General features: G+C 39.2%; 1 protein-coding gene across 2 annotated transcripts in view; it reads right to left on the reverse strand.

Annotated features, from left to right (window-relative positions):
• NFKBIE (NFKB inhibitor epsilon) overlaps nt 1–17158 on the reverse strand; it is a 488349-nt gene extending 471191 nt beyond the window's left edge. For both annotated transcript variants that reach the window (XM_044060874.1, XM_044060865.1), the window contains exon 1: nt 15899–17158. In XM_044060874.1, coding sequence (XP_043916809.1) covers nt 15899–16272 — 374 coding nt within the window. In that variant the 5' untranslated portion in view covers nt 16273–17158. The remainder of the gene's footprint in view (nt 1–15898) is intronic.
• Between the last annotated feature and the right edge of the window lie 1007 nt (nt 17159–18165).

An 18165-nucleotide genomic window follows, 5' to 3' on the forward strand; every position in this document is an offset into this window, starting at 1 on the left:
GCAAGAAGGAGCTGCAATTTATTGGAAAAAATGGCAAAGGGACCATGGCACTGGGAGCAAATACCTATAGAGGGAAAGAGGATACAATGGGAAGACACCAAGAATTTATTCAAGGACTGATCTCGGACTACAGGCAAAGAGAAAGAAATAGGGGGTCCTAAACGAAAGACCAGCACTGGTAGTTTTTAGTAGAATCTAGAACAGAAGTTGTCATTAAAAAAGGAATAATTAGTACAGTATACAAAATCTTGCATAATAACTATACAAATAAATGAGAGGAGGTTAGATAGGATTGGGAAGAGAGACTGGATAAGCAATTCACAAAAACAATTGGAGGCTATATGTATGTCTTCCAAATATGTAACAAAATTTAGAAGACTTAGGATTTTTGCATAGGTATTTTTATACTCCAAGTAGACACCAGAGAATTTTTCCCTCAGGTGGACAGCAAATGTTGGGAGGTGTGACAAGGAAGAAAGAGGCAACTGGGAACGTATTTCTGGGAGTGCAGCGAGTTGGCGGACTTTAAGGATTCCCCCCAGGATGCACTGTTGGAGATGCTGGGTGGGCAGATTAGTGAGAGGAGGGAAATGATTTTTCTGAGCTATAACACAGAATCAGAATTGCCTAGACATAAGGCCTTGTTGTGTCTAATTATGGTAGCTGCCAAAAAAGTAATTACTAGAAAATGGAAATAAAAATCTAAACCAACTATACTAGAAGTAGTGAATATAGTAACAGATAAAACAACTGGAATCTACATCTTTACAAAAGGTTAGGAGCAAACTACATCAGGGAAAATGGGTACTGTGGGAACAATACATACAGGGGAGGAATGAGGTTTAAAAGAAGGCAGGACTTATGAGTTATGTAATGTTTGACTGAAAATGATAAGTGATGTATAATGTTTGCAACTGGTAGTCTGTCAGTATGGTTTGTGATGTAAAATGCTTGTAACTAGGGTTGTGTCGGTGTGGTTTGTTTTCATGTACATAAATGTACGATTGTCTATATCTTAAGTCATGGTTTAGGAAAGATGTTTCTTGTTTATAAAATAAAAAATGTGGGGGGGGGGGGGGAGACAGGAACTGAATAATTTATGTAATGTTGCTTAGCTCTATAGCGCATGTGATAACTGCATAACACTATAGTACAAAGAGATATATAAGCAGGGGTTCTATTCTCAGATGTGGCAAATGTGCGTGTGGTTATATACATATATATATATATATATATATATATATATATATATATATGTGTGCGTGTATGCTTGTAAGATGTACTATTAAAGCAGACCACCTCACTGGCCCACTTCAAGAAAAATCTTGATGAGTGGATGGGAAATAGGAAATTCACCCCGGGGATCACTTCAATCGCATTGCTAGATAGGGGCACAGGGTACCAACGTCTGGTAAGCCAGATGACTGGGAACACTATTGGACTAGGCTTGCATTGGCTCCAGGGCAGTTAGCCTAGTACTTACCTATGAACCTATTATATGTGAAATATAATGTTTCTAAACGTGATTACTTTGACATAAATGTAAATTTGCCTATGTCACAAATGATAATTCAATAAAAGTATTAAAAAAGACCGAAACAATGGATGCTACAGTAAAAAAAAAAAAAAAAAAAAAAAAATGCAGAGTAGCTTACTACATACAAGATAAGTCCTGGATGATCTGCAACCTGTACAGGCAGTACAGCAAAATAAATAAAATTACAAAAAAAAAAAAAAAGGCATCACAGCAGAACACTAATTTGAAATGCAGTCAGGGAGGATCTCCCATGCTTAAGTAGCATTTTTTTTAAATCTCACTCACTTTCTAAAAGATGATGCTACTGACATGAGAACTGGTAGTTACAGTTATTGCATTGTTAGCACTTACAGTTATTGCATTGTTAGCACCTTGGGTAAAAGGTACAAAAGGCAACTGTTTCTCAGACATGCAAGTATTTTCTTTACCTACCACTATTTTTTAGTAATTGTAACAAGATGTAAAGTCCTCCAAGCTATCCCACCAACTGACCAGCATTCCAACCAATATCCAATGAAAGTTAAAAGCACCAACAACCACATGGGCAGCTTTCCCAAAAGATAATGACATATAAACACAGCTCATAGTCTGTGACTGCCGAGAGAACTTCTGTTTCACTGCAAATTGTACTACACAATGTCTAAAGCACTACAACATAGAAATAATGGGATACCTTTGACTGCTTTGGAGGGCTAATGGTTGGTTGGTCAAAATAGCACAGAAGAGGAAATAACTTTTTTATTGCTAACATTTTCTAATAAGAAACTTACTATTTATGCACTTTATGAGGAACTGCAAGATCAGTACAGCCACTACGCACTAAATCAAATATTCTGTCTGTTCCAACAGTGTGTTTCTATTCCTGTAAGTCTAATGCAACACTTGTGACAGCAGTTTACTGCTGAGTGACTGACTTTTGTGTCACAAGAAAAAGTGAGAACATTGCACCATTGCTATGGAGAAAAAGGAACTAGAATGAGCTTCTATCAGAAAAATGTTTATGGAAAAGTAGTGAGAAAGCTAGGACAACCAAAATTGGAAACTGAACTGTACCTTCCTACATTTTTCTCCAAAAAAATTTATCCAAAGTCACTGCTGCTCTTTAAACTGTGATTCTAACTTACAGAACGGTACTAATTTAACTACACACCGCAAAAAAAAAAAAAAAAAAAAATCAACTACAATCAGAACTGAGCGAGCCCACCCCTAGACCAGCGGAATATGCACTATTATTGTAAACAAACTTCCAGAATGTAGAAAGTACATTTTTCTCTTATAGGATACATTTTCAATATTGCAGAATATTGATTCTGCAATCACAAGCTTGGAGGAAAAAAAAAAAAAAAGAGTCAATCAGGCACTGGGGGGGGGGGGGTGTAAAAAGCCATTTAGCATATAACTTAATAAAACTATTGTAAAAAATACTGCTGATATTAGTAACTGTCTCACTACACAAAATAAAACTTTATGGTATGATGTGCCATTTAACACAATGTATTAATTCAACAAAACAACATCAATGTATATATGCCCAATTTTTGTACTGCAATTCTAGCACATCTCATTGCACAAAGTAAAGTAACAGAATAGCAGAACGATTCCCTGTCAGTCATAATTATACCAAAATGTGATTACACTGGGATACACCAGATAAAAGGAAATTTTATGATCTCAGTGAGTGTATCCACTCAACAAATTCTAAGAAATATATCCAATTAGGTCATGACACGGTGCTCTAGTTTTCTATTTGGGGGTGGTTCCTGTAAGGAGTCCAGCAATCGGAATATGCTTTGGGTCCTGTAGACCTTAATTAGTTGAACATCATAGAAAATAAATGGACTGTTATATCCAGCAAAAAATAAGAGTACAAATATGGTCTTGTTCTGCATAGTTTTACTGCCAAATTCAATAAAGACAAAACCAAATGTACATGATATGTATTCAAGAACATTATCACATTTTTTGTGCTTTCTAGTCACTCAAAGATTACACTAAGTGTACACGTAGTCTACATGTTGCAACCTTTATGAATCCTGGTCACTATTTAAAGCTGCAATATCAGTAGGAAAACTGAAATTAGGAGGAAGAAGGTGCGAATTATGTCTATGTTGTCTGTCCCTCAAAACGGTGTACACTTTGTGTATATGTTATTGAATCCTGGGGTCGGTCTTGTTTTTGGAAAGATCTCGTGACCTCAAGTAAGGGACCAGGACCTACTCTTACCTTCAAGTAAGTGAAGAAGCACAATGGAAGTAACAGAGTTCTGTGTTTTATAAATTACTCCATTTTGCAGGATACATTTGCTGTGTTTCTCCTCCTTGCAGCAATTCACAGATGTTACAAAGCTGTATTTAAATGCAGTTATGGGTAAACACATAACACTAGATTTGTCAGTACAGGTCCAATTACAGGCTCACATGTGGCACACAAATCCTTCCCAGGCTACAGACTCTCACTCTGCTCCCACAAAGCATTGCTCTAGAAGAGCATGCCATTTCTGGACCAATCCAAAGATAAATGGAAGGAGAAGGAAGGAATGTTTTCTGCAGCTGCAGCTCTACTCAAAGATCCAGCACTGGTTCAAATCAGGACCCATTTGTTTTTAACCTGGGCTTGTACATGAGCATATCCATGTGTTTGACATACAAGATTTGAGGATTTTATTTAATTTTACTGTGTGTGTGTGTGTGTGTGTGTGTGCGCGCGCATTCCAGAGTCTAACTATGTAGTTAGAGTAAAGGGATTTTCCTGCTGTGTTACTAGCTTTAGTGATCTTAAGTAGTGATTTGTTTGTGGGATGAAGTACATGGTTAGTAGAGTGGGGCTGGAGAAGATTTTGGAGGGTAGGAGTTTTGTCAAGTTGGTAGAGTAATTGATGGGCAGTTGGCTGTAGGCTAGGAGGTCAGGTAGTTCGAGCCAAGTGAGTTGTCTGAATAATAGGCAACGTTGGGATCTACATGAGGATTCAGTGGCAAACTTCGCAATTTTGTTGTAACAGATGTCGAGTTTGGTTAGGTCAATTTTTCTTAGGTTAGTGACAATGAAGGATACATAGGAGGAGGGGAGAGACTAGATATGTTCTGGCAATGGTCACTTGTGTTGTTTGTTAGAAATTGTTTATTTTGATACAGAAGTCCGAGTCAGTGTTGAATTTCAAGTTACTATCAATGAGCACACAGAGTAGCTTACTGCTGGAAACTGGAGTGATAATTGTGTTTGCTGATGAGATGTGGAAGGGTCAGTGGTCTTGGTGAGAGGGAAAAGCATTAGTTTGGATTTGTTGGGGTTTAGAATGAGTTGAGCGTTGAATAGCCATGACTCTACAGAGAGACTGCTGGGTTACAGTTTGAAGTTGTTGAGTGTGGGGGCAGTTCATATTAGAGTAGAGTAGTCTGCATATTTGATGAGGGATGCATGCAGAGTAGAGGTATGAAGATAGTAAAGAGGGTGAAGAGGAGAAGACCCAGGAAAGAACCATGTGGAACTCTTTCAGTGGTAGAAGAGGAGGAAGATTCTGTTGCCATTTTACGGCCTGCTGGCACCCAGATAGGTAGTCCTGGAACCTTGCAAGTGCAGTACGGCTGACTTAAGTTCAGAAACAGCTGTTAAGAGTCAACAATGGGAGACTCAAATGCTTTGGTTAGGTCAAGGAAGATTGAGGATACTAGTTTCCCCTCATTTGTGTGTGTATTAAAGGCCTTTATGAAGGACAGCAGGACAGTAGTAGCAGTGCTGTGTTTAGAAACTGTGCCGAGTGTTAGATAAGAAGCTGTTGGTTAGCAGGTAGGTTAGTAGTCGTGGGTGAGTACATCTCTAACATTTTTGATAAGACATAGAACTGCCTCCTTTATTATGGATTGGAATATGTGATATTTTCCATATTGTTGGTACTTTTTGTTCTGAGATTGATCTGTTAAGGGCAGATATAGGATACACCATGGCGCTAGGATGGTGTCTGTGAAATATTTGTTAAATTGTATTTCAATACCGCCACTAGTGTTGCTAGTAGTTGGGGAAGGTGTGCTAGCTTGGCCTGGTTGTAAAATTACCTTTATAGCTGTCTAAAGTTTCTGGGGATGGTTTGATTTTTTTTTTGAGCGTCACTGTAATGATTTTTTTATATTATATATGTATTTTAAAACCACAACTACTGCGTAGTCTAAGAACTGGGCAGTTAGGACATAAGAGGGATGATGATGGACAATGACAGGGGGGGGGTGAACATAGAAGAAAAAAATGTGAAAATGAAGCTCCCAAGTCTTCAGATTGAGGGAGTGCAATTCCAAAGAAGTTCTACCAGACAGATGAGGCATAAAGCATTTTTGAGGCAAAGTCAAGTGGAGGCCATAAGGTATGTTAAAAAGAAATCTGTCTGACCAGTAAGGAACAACTAACACCCTGAATACTCTGATTTAAGTCTTTGGGTTTGAGAACAGACATCATTGAGAAGTAGAAGTAAAGAGCTTTGTGTCATTGTGTCTTTGCTTTTGGGGGAGGAATCGGGAAGAAACACCTCTGACATCTGGTGTCAATAAGGAAGCAAAAACACTACAGGTGGTGTGACCCACTTTCTGAATATCATTCTCGTCATCCACAGCAGAACTTTTGGGACATCTGATACACATATGTTGAGCTTGTACACAAGGCAACTGGCTTCTTCTGGAATAAGAACCACAGATAAAAAAATTGCTAGACTTGAAAGTTCACTCTCTGATTCCCTTGGTCTTGCAGCAGAGTGAATTTCTTCCTGCTTGATGACACAATGCCATGTTGCCCGACTGAATGCACTCCTGCAAAGCTTGTAGAGAAAGTATGACCACTCTCATTCGTAAGACACCCATATCAAGTTTTGATTCCAGACTAGACTAAAGTACTTTTGCCACATAATCCTTACAGTGTCCTTCTCAAGATGTGGAGGAAGCATTCATAGAGAGTGTAGTTCTGGAAGGAGGAGGTACTGAGAGTTTGACCTTAGAGAGACTGGTTGGGGTCTTCCGCAATGTAGGTCTCCAGCATAATACAGAAATCTTAACTGTTGTGTGCAATGTGTCTGACTCGTGGGACAAATGAATCTGGAGGGTTCACTAACACCCTCATGCGTTAACCTTCAGAGCAAAAAAAGGAGCTGCCATTTGGGATAAAGTCATGTGAGACTTTGCAAACTGTACAGTAAGAAATGAAATATGTGGGGCAAAGCCCCCTTTGCCAGATGAGCCTATCTTGGCTGTTAGCCACTAGCAGCCAAATGTCCAAACAGGAAAACAATTTACTTTATAAACACAGGTAAGCTGCTACTACTAACATGTTTTTATTTGTGGTTAACAGACGTGAGACCAAGGGATATAGCCCTGAATTACTAATGTCCCAACTCCCATTCTAAAGCATGAGAATATTGCTGATTACTTCCTGATTAGCAAGTGTGGGTATGCATCCCGGACATCTAACTGGCACATCCAATCACAGAGAGAACCTCTGGCTTAGACATTCTATTCACACACTGGAGGAAACGATGAAGTAGGCTTGAACAAAAACCTACAAAGAAAATTTAATAAATGCTCCAAAAACAAACACCAACTAAAGAGGCATCTAACTACAAAAATATAATGTCCTAAATTTACAGACCATCAGAATAACAATGCACCAAAAAATTATCTTAATCTATGAACTTAAATAAATGTCATTGGACAACAATGACCAGCTGACTCTCAAAAAAATCAATTAATGCTGGAAACAAATAAGTAAAACATTTAATTCACATTTTTAATATTCCTTTCATTTTCTAAACTTTTAAAAGGCTCTCTATTCAAATGACGGCACTTGAAATGCCAATAACACAGGAGAACTGTATTTTCAAGACATCAATACTACAGTTCCTGTTATTTTTAAGCACAATGATAAAAAATTACAAAACAAATTACATTAGATATTTTTTTCATCATCCCTTTTGTAGGTTTATCTCACTGTTAGCTTATTGCCTTCTTTTTTATTCATACTTAACATCTGCTATTGTATATTATAGCAATAACCGACTAGATCAGTGTGGTATATTGAAGTGAAGCCCGAGTGATTAAAGCCAACCGTGGGTAAATTTCAATATACTACAACCATGGGGTCAGTTATTGCTATTATACAATGCCATTATTTAAAAAAAAAAAAAACAAAAAAAAAAAAAAAAAAACTTACTTCTCCTAACGGCGTGTTACTGTTCTTCCACGGCTGGGGGTATACTGCCTCGTGTTGATGTACTGCACATACGTATGGGACTTGCGTTCCCACGCATACCAAGTACATCAGTGCTTGGGAAAGTAAGCAATGGAGAAAAGAAAAAGATCTCCGTTGCTCCATTTTCCTTGCTTTCTTTTTTTTTTTTTATTTAGGGAAAAAAAAAGGGGGGGGGGTTGGGAAGTTTAGGGTAGGAGAGAGACAGAATGGAGGAAATACAAGGGAAATCAGGTACATGTCTTTAGTTTTAAACAACGTGCCTGATTTCCCTTGTATTTTCTGCATGGTGTCGCTCGTATGTCCGGACTACAAATTTTGTATTTTAAAATTAAAGAATATATCAATGGAAAAAAGCCTGGGCCAATCAGCATGCTCGTTTCAGAATGTTAATGGCCAGTCATTCTATAATAATTATTGTGTGCATTTGTGCTGTTATATATTTTTTGAAAGTTAAGATATCAGCAAGTCACTTGATTACACCAGACCTTCTGGCCACGCTCCTGGAAGAGCTGTTTGTACTTAGTCTCACACCAAGTTAAGACATTGTAGCACTAGATTTTTCAGATCGTCAAGTGGTCACTTCTGATTCCTGCTTAGCAGAAACATTTAATAATTCACTTTCACCTAATCACCACTTTCTGCTGTAACCACAATACACTCCAGATGCCTTTTCACCAGTGATGTTTACGCTGCTCTTTCTTACTTACTGTTTATACTACACCCCACCTCTGCAATCTTACCTCTTCAATTTTCTATCACAGCACTTGACCAACTTAGTGGTCCCTATAGAAATTGTACATCATGCATATTCAGGAGCTCTCTCTCAGTCCTTAAAAAATACTTTACTGCCAAACATGCTGCCTAGGTAGTCTTAGCATACAGTTACACAAGCAAAAGTTGATCATGCTCACAATGTTATGGTCATTTTCAACATTTATTCAACTGATACCAGTGCTGAAAATCTGTTGTAATGAACTGTGTTTACCAAGTTGAGTGTTACTCTACAAAATATCTCCATGTGCATTTGTTGTTTGTTGAGATATATGTGTATTACTGCTTTCCTGTACTATGGTTTACCTTTTGTCTACCTATCATATGTGCAGGGATGAATAACAACAATGTGTCTGTGCACATGAGCAGTTCTTCCTGTGCATAGTTAAAAAGGGGAATGTCTAGCTGGACAAGCTGGTACACACACACACACACACACACACACACACACACACACACACACACACACACACACACACACACACACACACACACACACACACAACAAAAAAGGCATTTTACATTGAAATGCTGACCCAGCCAGACTTTTAAAATAAAGTGCTCTACTTAGAAAATCTCATAGCATCTCTGATGTTTTGAGTTTACAACTGCATAGTTTACAGACAGGCTGCAAAACTACTAAATGTTGTGGAAGAATGTATACTTTAAAGCAGCAGCTGTACACTTTTTCAGAGTGCCCAGATATACAAGTCATTGATTTCTTTAAGCAACTACACCATTTTATACATTATCCTGGCCTAAAGCAAAGCACCAAGAAAGGGAAACTCGTCTATAACAACAAATAAAAAAAGTTACCACAATACAGTGTACTGCATGGTAAAGAATACCAAGATACCATTTTGATCAAATACACATCCACACATTAGAACTCAATAATGTACATAAAAAAATTGTGCAAGCTCTCAAAAAACATTTTAATAATAACTCTGTTGCTATATGAAACTGTGTGACTTACAGGAGATGCATCTCACATGAAACAGCTATACAAGTAAATTAATATATGAATGCAAAACAACAACTCAAAGGTCTGCTGCTGTACAGATCGCAGGTTTTGTTACGGTACTTCAGCTACTTATGCATCTGTCCTACTTTTTCCTGAACAAAAGTTAAGCCAGGTTAACATTAGTGAACCAAGTCTCTGCAGTGAATGGCAAACCTTACAGTTGCCTGCCTACTTTCTTGCCTTGAGACCTTAAAACTGCTTTTTTTTCTGATGATATGCTGCAATGACTTATCACTGCATATCAGTGAATCAAAAATTAAAAACAACAACTACAAGGTTCTAGAAAGGCTAGCTCTGGACAACTGACATAAAATGTGTAAGAGTTAGCGTGCTCCCACAGGACTAAGCATTCAGTGCTGAGCTGCCACTAACACCAGAACTCACAAATGGCAAAGTAGGACTACAAAAGTTCACCAAGGCAAACTATGCCCTCCTAGGGGAAGGTATAAATGCATTCCTAGCCCCCACCCCCAGCTGGAAGTGGCAACTACATTAAAGCCCTGCACAATCACTTGCGTAAGTGTATAGATTCAGCTGTACCAGAAAGAATCAAAGCCACAGCCCCACGTAAAAACAACCTGCCAGGTGGACATCCAGCATCAGCAAACAAACACAAAAAGTTGCTGTCCAATAAAAGAAAGGAGAGGCCCTGACTATAGAAAAGCACTCTCCTCACCCTCAACAGGCAAATAAGACAACACATGAAATCCTCTACAGGCATCATTGAGAAAAACCTAGCAAGCACAGCCAAGGATAACCATAAGGCCTTTTACAGCTACATATGTAGCATAAAAGGTAGGACCAAAACATGTGCTGCACTAGTGACTAACGGTATCACACACACTGACCCCACAGAAATAGCAAACCTGCTAGCAGATTGGAGGGGACAAGGGAGTGAAATCAAACCTAACTTATTACAAACCATGCCCCAATCCCCACCCTACATATCTGAAAAACAGATCATTAAAGTCTTGACCAAAGCAAAACACAGCATCTAAGGGAACAGACTGCATCCAAGGCTGACTTCTAAAATAGGCTAAAACATGAACTAGCATCACCATTAAGTACCCTTTTCAATCACAGCCTAACCACAGGCTTTGTTCCTGTGGAATGGAGAACAGCAAAGGCAGCCTAGCAACACACCCAGGTAATTATACACCCACAAGTCTGACCAGCCTCATCTGTTGGATTTCTTCGAAAATGTGACCAGGGCCATTGATGAGGGCAAATCTGTGCACACAGCATACCTCGACTTGGCAAAGACTTTCGACACAATCCCACACTCACGCATTACCAATAAACTTAGCAAATTGAATGTAAACTCCTTTGTTATAAGATGGGTTGCCAACTGGCTCACAAACCAGACACACTATCAAAGTGGGTGACTCCACACCAACCAGCAAACCTGTCACCAGCAGGGTACCACACGGGTCAGTGCTGGGCCCTTACTGTACTTCTCAGAAGTTCAGGCCAGAACTAAGGGGTTACGGCTGGCCAACTTGCGGAGGACTGCAAACTAGATGCAATTACTTAATCCCCAAATGATGTCCCTATACTCCAGGAGGGTCTTACTCAAACCAACAACTGGTGTCTTAAGTCAAGGCCTCAAACTGAATGCTAAGAAATGCATTATCATTCCCTTCAGCGAAAACAATGTCCCTTCACACAACCAAATCAACAATACCCAAAGTACTTACAAAGTGGTAAGGAGCCTGGGATCACAATTTGATCACCATGGGTCTACTGTAGTAAGGAAGGCTTCCTATATGGCAAACTTGATTAGTAAAGGCATCGCCTCAACAGCAAATAAGAGGTTATACCCCCTCTATACTCTGCACTAATCAGGCGCATAATGGAGTATAATGCCCTGTTCAGCATGTACCGTACAAAGCACCTGCAGCAATTGGAAAGACCTCAAAGATTCTAATACACACGATCAAGGGACTCCAACATATGCCTTACAAAGACTGACTAAAGTCAGTGTCACTGTACCCTGTATTGTATAGACTTCTTAGGGGAGACTTATGCTTGGCGTACAGAGCAATCTCAGACCCAAACTTAATGAACTTTGCTGCACATCCGGATATCAAATGGGACTAGAGTTACCTGTTCCAGGGACTTAAATATAGTCTGTGACAAACAGGACATGCTGAAGGGACAAATTTGTCTCTTAGCAACTGCACAGCCTTTGGAATAGGCTACCAATTCATGTGAAACAGAGCACCTCTGACACTGTTCAAAAGGAACCTGGACAAGTGGATGGGGCACAGTAAATTCTTACCGGGGATAGCACCCACAACCCTCCTGGACAGGGGCAGTTATTACTAAATGCAATGCTGAGTACTGACTAGCTTATCTATGGTATTACACTGGGATGAAACGGCTAGGCTTGAAATGATCTCTGGGTAGATAGCCTATTAAAATCCTAGGATCCTACGATCACAGCTATTACCCTTTTAAACATCAATGACTCCCGCGCAAAGCAGCAGACAGTGGCTGGTACACTAGCAACCTCAATATGGAAAATATTAATATTCTTTTCTTTGTGGCTCACCACAGTCTTAGAATACACCAGCCCAAGTTTACTCTCCACCTAATGAGAGTGGATAATCTGCTTGTTACCTAAAACATGATTAGCAAATTGAGTTTTACAATGTGGTACTACTTTGTAACCAGTGATCCCACTAAACATAAACAGTCAGAAGACTTTAGTAATCTGCAGCTGGATCATGCAGAACAAGTGTGTGCCAGTACTGTTTAAACAAAAAAGAAAGTCTTATTATGATTGCATGCAAAGATCACACCCTAACAAGTCATTTTGCCCAACAAAAAAAAAAAAAAAAAACAAACAGAAAAAAAAAAAAAATAATAACCTCACGCATACTACAAATGTGGCACCTAAACACACTTCCAGAGGAGAAACCTTGCTTCAACCTACCACTGCAGCTGTGAAGGCAATGCTACTGTGAACAGGTGGTGTACTGTAGAAGGTATAAACCCCCCAAGTAATGAGTAATGAAAATGATACATGTACAATTAGCTACATTAATATGCATCTATATTATCTTATCGAAGTTTCAGAATAGAAAATCTGATATGGTCGACACCATATCATCGAATTCTGACACATTGAAAAGATAAAAAAAAAAAAAGAGCCTAAAAACAAAAACTTACCTTGCAAGCAGGGGGCAAGCTCCCCTGCGCCCCCACACCCCCCTACTTAAATATACCAACTCCGAGACCGCACTACATTGAACTAAACGGAAATCTCCCTTTACGGAAATTTCCGTTTAAACGTTCGATGTTTTTGGCTTTCGCTAATCTGGTGCCGATAATATCAGCTTCGATATTGTCAGCCTTCGACAACGTGAAGTAGACCCCATTACTATCCTCTTGAGCTCTGCCTGAAAACAAGCAACTTCTGCCTAGTTTGTTGTCTGTATGGCAGCTAAAAACAAACCAAACAAATTGTACTTTAGACCAGACTTCAAACTGCATCAGGATCATGGCATATGTTCCAATAATGTCTGGAAATTTAAGCAGAGGATTAAAATGATCATCTGCTAAGAAGCTTCATACTGTAAATCAGGGCTCAAGTCTCAAATTCTATTTGTCTACTGTGTGACTGAGTAAACATGCAGTGCCCTTGTATCACCAGTGATGAATCATTACTGCCCAATGGATTTACCTAGTTAAACAAATACAAATACAAAAAATAAAACAAAGTCGATCCAATGAAATGAGGCAGTTTCACAACCACAGAGTACCCACGACTAGTGTGTACAGTACCTATAATGGCCTTCAGTCCAGAAACTCTGCTGTCTACTAAGAAGAAAACAGCTTTGGCCATAATCTTGACTGATGGCCCATGTCCAAGAAAACTGTATGAAATATAGGGACAACTAGAGAATATATAAAACATGAACGAAAGATAAAGAGTAAATGCAGTTTCAAACACAAAGAACATCAAGAATTATATAAGGAGCCGTACTAAAAAAAAAAAAAAATTTAAGCGAGTTAGGTCTTTCAGGTAGCACAGAGGACCAAGGCTATGACCACTTAATGAGCTGTTTGCTACAGTCCAGGGTTTGAGCCAATCAGTATCTACCTTATTTTTACTTATTTTGCATTGTTTACTGGGATAGTCCAACTTTGCCATAAAAGACCCCTTTTTCAGTGGAGCCATGAGAAGAAAAATCACCTTAAAAATAAAAATATAGAATGTAATACAACAGTAGTTACACTGTAAAAGAAAAAAAAATAAAATGCAATTAAAACAAATACTGTTGAGGTTCTCGATTCTCAGCTGGGGTGCCTTCTGTGTGGAGTCTGCATGTCCTCCCTGTGTTCGTTCTTTCAGGTGCTCCAGTTCCCTCCCCCTCCCATATTCTAAAGATATGCAGTAAGTGGATTGGACACTCTTAACTGGCCACAGGTCTGAGTGTGTGCACATGTGTGGTATGGAAGAACTGTGCCTGGGCTTGCCACTCAGCAGTGCAAACCTTGGCTCTAGATGACTGTTGTGCTAAAAAGACAATCCCGACCCCATGTGCAAAAATGGTAAAACAAGAGGTGTGGGCGAAATTAAGTAGAATTAGCACTGTAAAAATGTAACAATGAAAAAACACATATTGTACATTAATACAGTTCAATGAGGTCAATCATTTAAAAGGTGAAGAATGGAGAAACAGAGAAACGCAAGCTAAGTTATATTAAGTGATGGTCTTAATGGAATTAAATAGTTGTGAAATATCAACTAGAGGAAAAAGAGAGATGGGTACAGAAATAATAAGAGCTGGAGAGAGGGAAAAGTATGAGAGAGGCAGTATGTTGAATGAGACTGGAAGATACAGAGAAGAAGAAATATGACAAGAGCAGCAGTGACTACAGATTGTTTGCAAGTAAGCAAAAACTGTTTTGGATTAAACAGCAGACTCTAAGCAGGACAGTCACTTAACCTGACAGCACTCTGGGACATGTGGGAAAATTTCCTCTATGGTCTCCTGGAATGTATACCTAATAACTAACTATGGGTGACAATTATGGTTGCCACCTATCCCACTTTGCGAGGGACAGTCCCTCTTTGGGCAGTTGTGTCCTGACAAAAAATTGTAAAAATGGCAAATGTCCTAAGATTTCCTATATTCTATGTAATAGTTGCATAAAACAGTTATTCTGTATCTAAAATACCTAAATGTTATATGAAACAGAATAAGCAACTAAAATACTACAAGAATAAGCTTTTATTTAGGCAAAAAAGTTAAGTTCTATCCTTTGTACTAACCGTGGGTATGTGTCGACCTGTAAAATATGAAGTTTGTACCAAAAATGTCCCACTTTGGCGATTTGAAAAGGTGGCAACCCTTGCGACAATGAAAAACACTAGTGTGTAAATCACGTTCAAGAACGAAGATGCAAGTACTGTCTCTGTCACTACCAACACCAATATAAACTTGTACAGTTTTTTTAATCCACTTAAAAAGCCAATGAACAGCAACATGCATTTTAAGAATATTAAACATGAAACTAATGTACGTCATTAATGATTGACCGTAAATATCAAGAGGAACATGGCAAAAATAGACAAAAATCACGGATGTTAAAAGTTTTGCATCAGCACACATTTTTGAATTATAAACTTCTAACGTTTGACAACGCCTAACTGTACTTTTCAGCTATTTACACGACAATCAAACATTATTTTGAGGAACAGTACAGAAATCCGAGGCAAAACCGCACAGCCAAAAAAATGTTTTATCAGTTCTTCAAGTGAACAAGCGCTTAGTGTCGGCTACGGATTCTTTTTAACTTGCTTACTGGAGGGGGGGGGGGGGGGGTCAGACATTATTTTTTTAAACAGTGTTTGTTGTAAGGTTTAGAATGTTGCAGCAATAGTCAGCAAACTACGCTAATGCCGTAACATTCTAGTAAGCAGTATACAAAACCACCATCGATATTATCAACCCTTACAGTACCGTCCAAACTTCTGCTTGTAGCTTTTTATACAGGCAAACTCTGTGGGAACCGTTACTATTAATACAATGTTTTCAACTAGTACCCTCTGCGGTCTTAATTAACCATGAAGTACAGTGCATATGGTCACAGAAATGGATGCACAGCCACATTTAAGAACAAGGCTGCAAGGCACAGTCTCAGATCTGCCAACTACCAAAATTCACTCACTCAAATGAAGAAAGGAAGCCAAATATATAATCAAGCAAACACATTTGCGTTATCAACACTAGGTAAACCAAACATTTTCGGGGAAAAGAGCACACTAACGGAATACCCTTGTTGCACATTACAACTAAAATGCACATCAAAGCAAGAAAAATGTGACCTACGTGTCGCCCTCGTCCGATAAGTATGTAAATATACACGAAGGGTCAGGGTTTGGTGCTGAGTCTTCCGTGATGCGCAATATCTGCACTTTGGGCAGCTCAACCGAATCTGTGATAGAGGACGAACCATAGTTTGAATCAAGGCGTTCATCCACTGTTTGTCCTTCCAGTGAAATGTCCGTGTGCTCATCTGGATGATGAGGAAGACGGCTGCCTAAAATTCGGTCCTCCTCAACAACTCTTTCCCTTTCCTTGTGGTAATCTTCTGTGTTGATTGAGCGTAGCGACCTAATCGAATCAATGCCAGAATCGCACGTCTCCTCCGCTACACAATCTTCTGATTGTTTTTTAAAGTCCTCCCTATCACCAGAAGCCATTGCTACAAAACTTGGTGAAACAAACAATCAGATGCAAAAAGGAGTGGTAAGTTAGTTTGGTAAATAATATGTAGTCAACGCGTCCTTTCGAAAGGTCAGTAGGTAATCCCCGCTGTCCAAGTCAAAATGTGGCAGTTTCCATTGCATAACAGTTCTGCAGAAGGTTCAGACCCACATAAAACTCCATGCAGATTGCGTGCCAATGTAAACTGTAAAGAAAAACACACCGTTTTAAAAGATAAATCCTAAAGAATCACAAATGTGTGGGACTGCCATCAGACCAAGTAAAATAATCCACTGCTGTATCCATGAACGCCTACCAAATGTTTTGTAAAACACCTGTGCATAAACCGATCAGCGTGCATCAGTTAAGACACCAGCTTCTGAAACAGGCTGTACCTCGGGTGTCTGTAGGAGCTCAACGCCCGTTCTTTATGTACTTTCGATTCACAGGAAAATAGCAATACTCAAAATAACTTCTGTAACAACAAAGTAAGGCTGATAGTCCAACTTCCCGTATCCTGTTGCAGTCAACAGCAGAAACTGGAAACACAAATACAACGCTTATTTACTGACGTTTATAGGTAGTTTCCCTTTTATCTCCTGTCACTGGTAAGTGTTAAGTAACTTAATAACAACAACAACAAAATCTCTAAAACATTTGCTCCCAAACACCTCCAGAAGGGAATCTCCAGCTGATAAACCAAACAGACAGGGCTGGTACATAAACTCACCAATGGCAAATAACCTTGTTTGAATGTTTCCCCCCTTTTTAACCAATCACAGTCTGTATAGATGAGATGTTTTGAAACAAGAATTAAGTTTAATTATTTTGTTCGGTTTTTGTCTTTTATAAGTAGGAGTTTACTCATTACTGGTGTTATCTTCGGCTGGCTATTCCTATCCCCCATCACCCCCTCACCCCACTGGTTTAATGCATTTGTGGGCGTGGCTTTGTTGAACGCATGAGTTGCATGATCAGCGCCGGCGACGACAGACCAGTTTCCAGGTGGTTGGGGGTAGATTCACTTCACGGAAGCAACTTAGTCTTTTTAGCCAAGGGAATCTGGCTAGCTCATAGTGAGTTGTCTAGATTCTAGTGGGGAAAAGGACCGTCTTTACACCAATAGATTCTAGCCCTGTTGATGTGAGCCGCCTAGATTCCCTTGGTTGAAAGGACCCAGGGACATTCAGCAAAGGGAATCTAGCCTGTGCTTCTAGTGGGGAAGAGGACATTCTTTGCAATAATAGAATTTATCCGTCTCATATAATACAGACTATATTCCTTTGGCTGAAAGGACCTAGTTATTAATAAACATGAGGTATTCTAATATAATATGTATGATTGACAGAGTCCTTTCAGAACATGGAATCCTTTTTTTTTTTCAGTCATTTTTATTTTTACATTAATAAATGTCACAGATAAAAAACATCTTACAACATGACCGTATATATATGTTATACATTGATGTCAGTACCACAGGATATAGGTCATACATCATCTTCTTTCGGCTGTTCCCGTTAGGGGTCACCACAGCGGATCTTCTGTTTCCATTTCTTCCTGTCCTCTGCATCATGCTCTTTTACTCCAACCGCCTGCACATCCTCTCTCACCACATCCATAAACCTTATCTTAGGCCTTCCTCTTTTCCTCTTACCTGGCAGCTCCATCCTTAGCATCCTTTTCCCAATATACCCAGCATCCCTCCTCAGCACATGTCCAAACTAATGCAATCTCGCCTCTCTTGCTTTGTGTCCAAACTGTCCAACCTGAGCTGACCCTCTAATACACTGATTCCTAATCCTGTCTATCCTAGTCACACCCAGTGCAAATCTTAACATCTTTAACTCTGTCACATCCAGCTCTGACTCCTGCCTTTTTGGCAATGCCAC

This window comes from Protopterus annectens, chromosome 1.part0, assembly GCF_019279795.1.
Source record: "Protopterus annectens isolate FY-2018-M chromosome 1.part0, PAN1.0, whole genome shotgun sequence".
Classification (NCBI taxonomy): Eukaryota; Metazoa; Chordata; order Ceratodontiformes; family Protopteridae; genus Protopterus; species Protopterus annectens.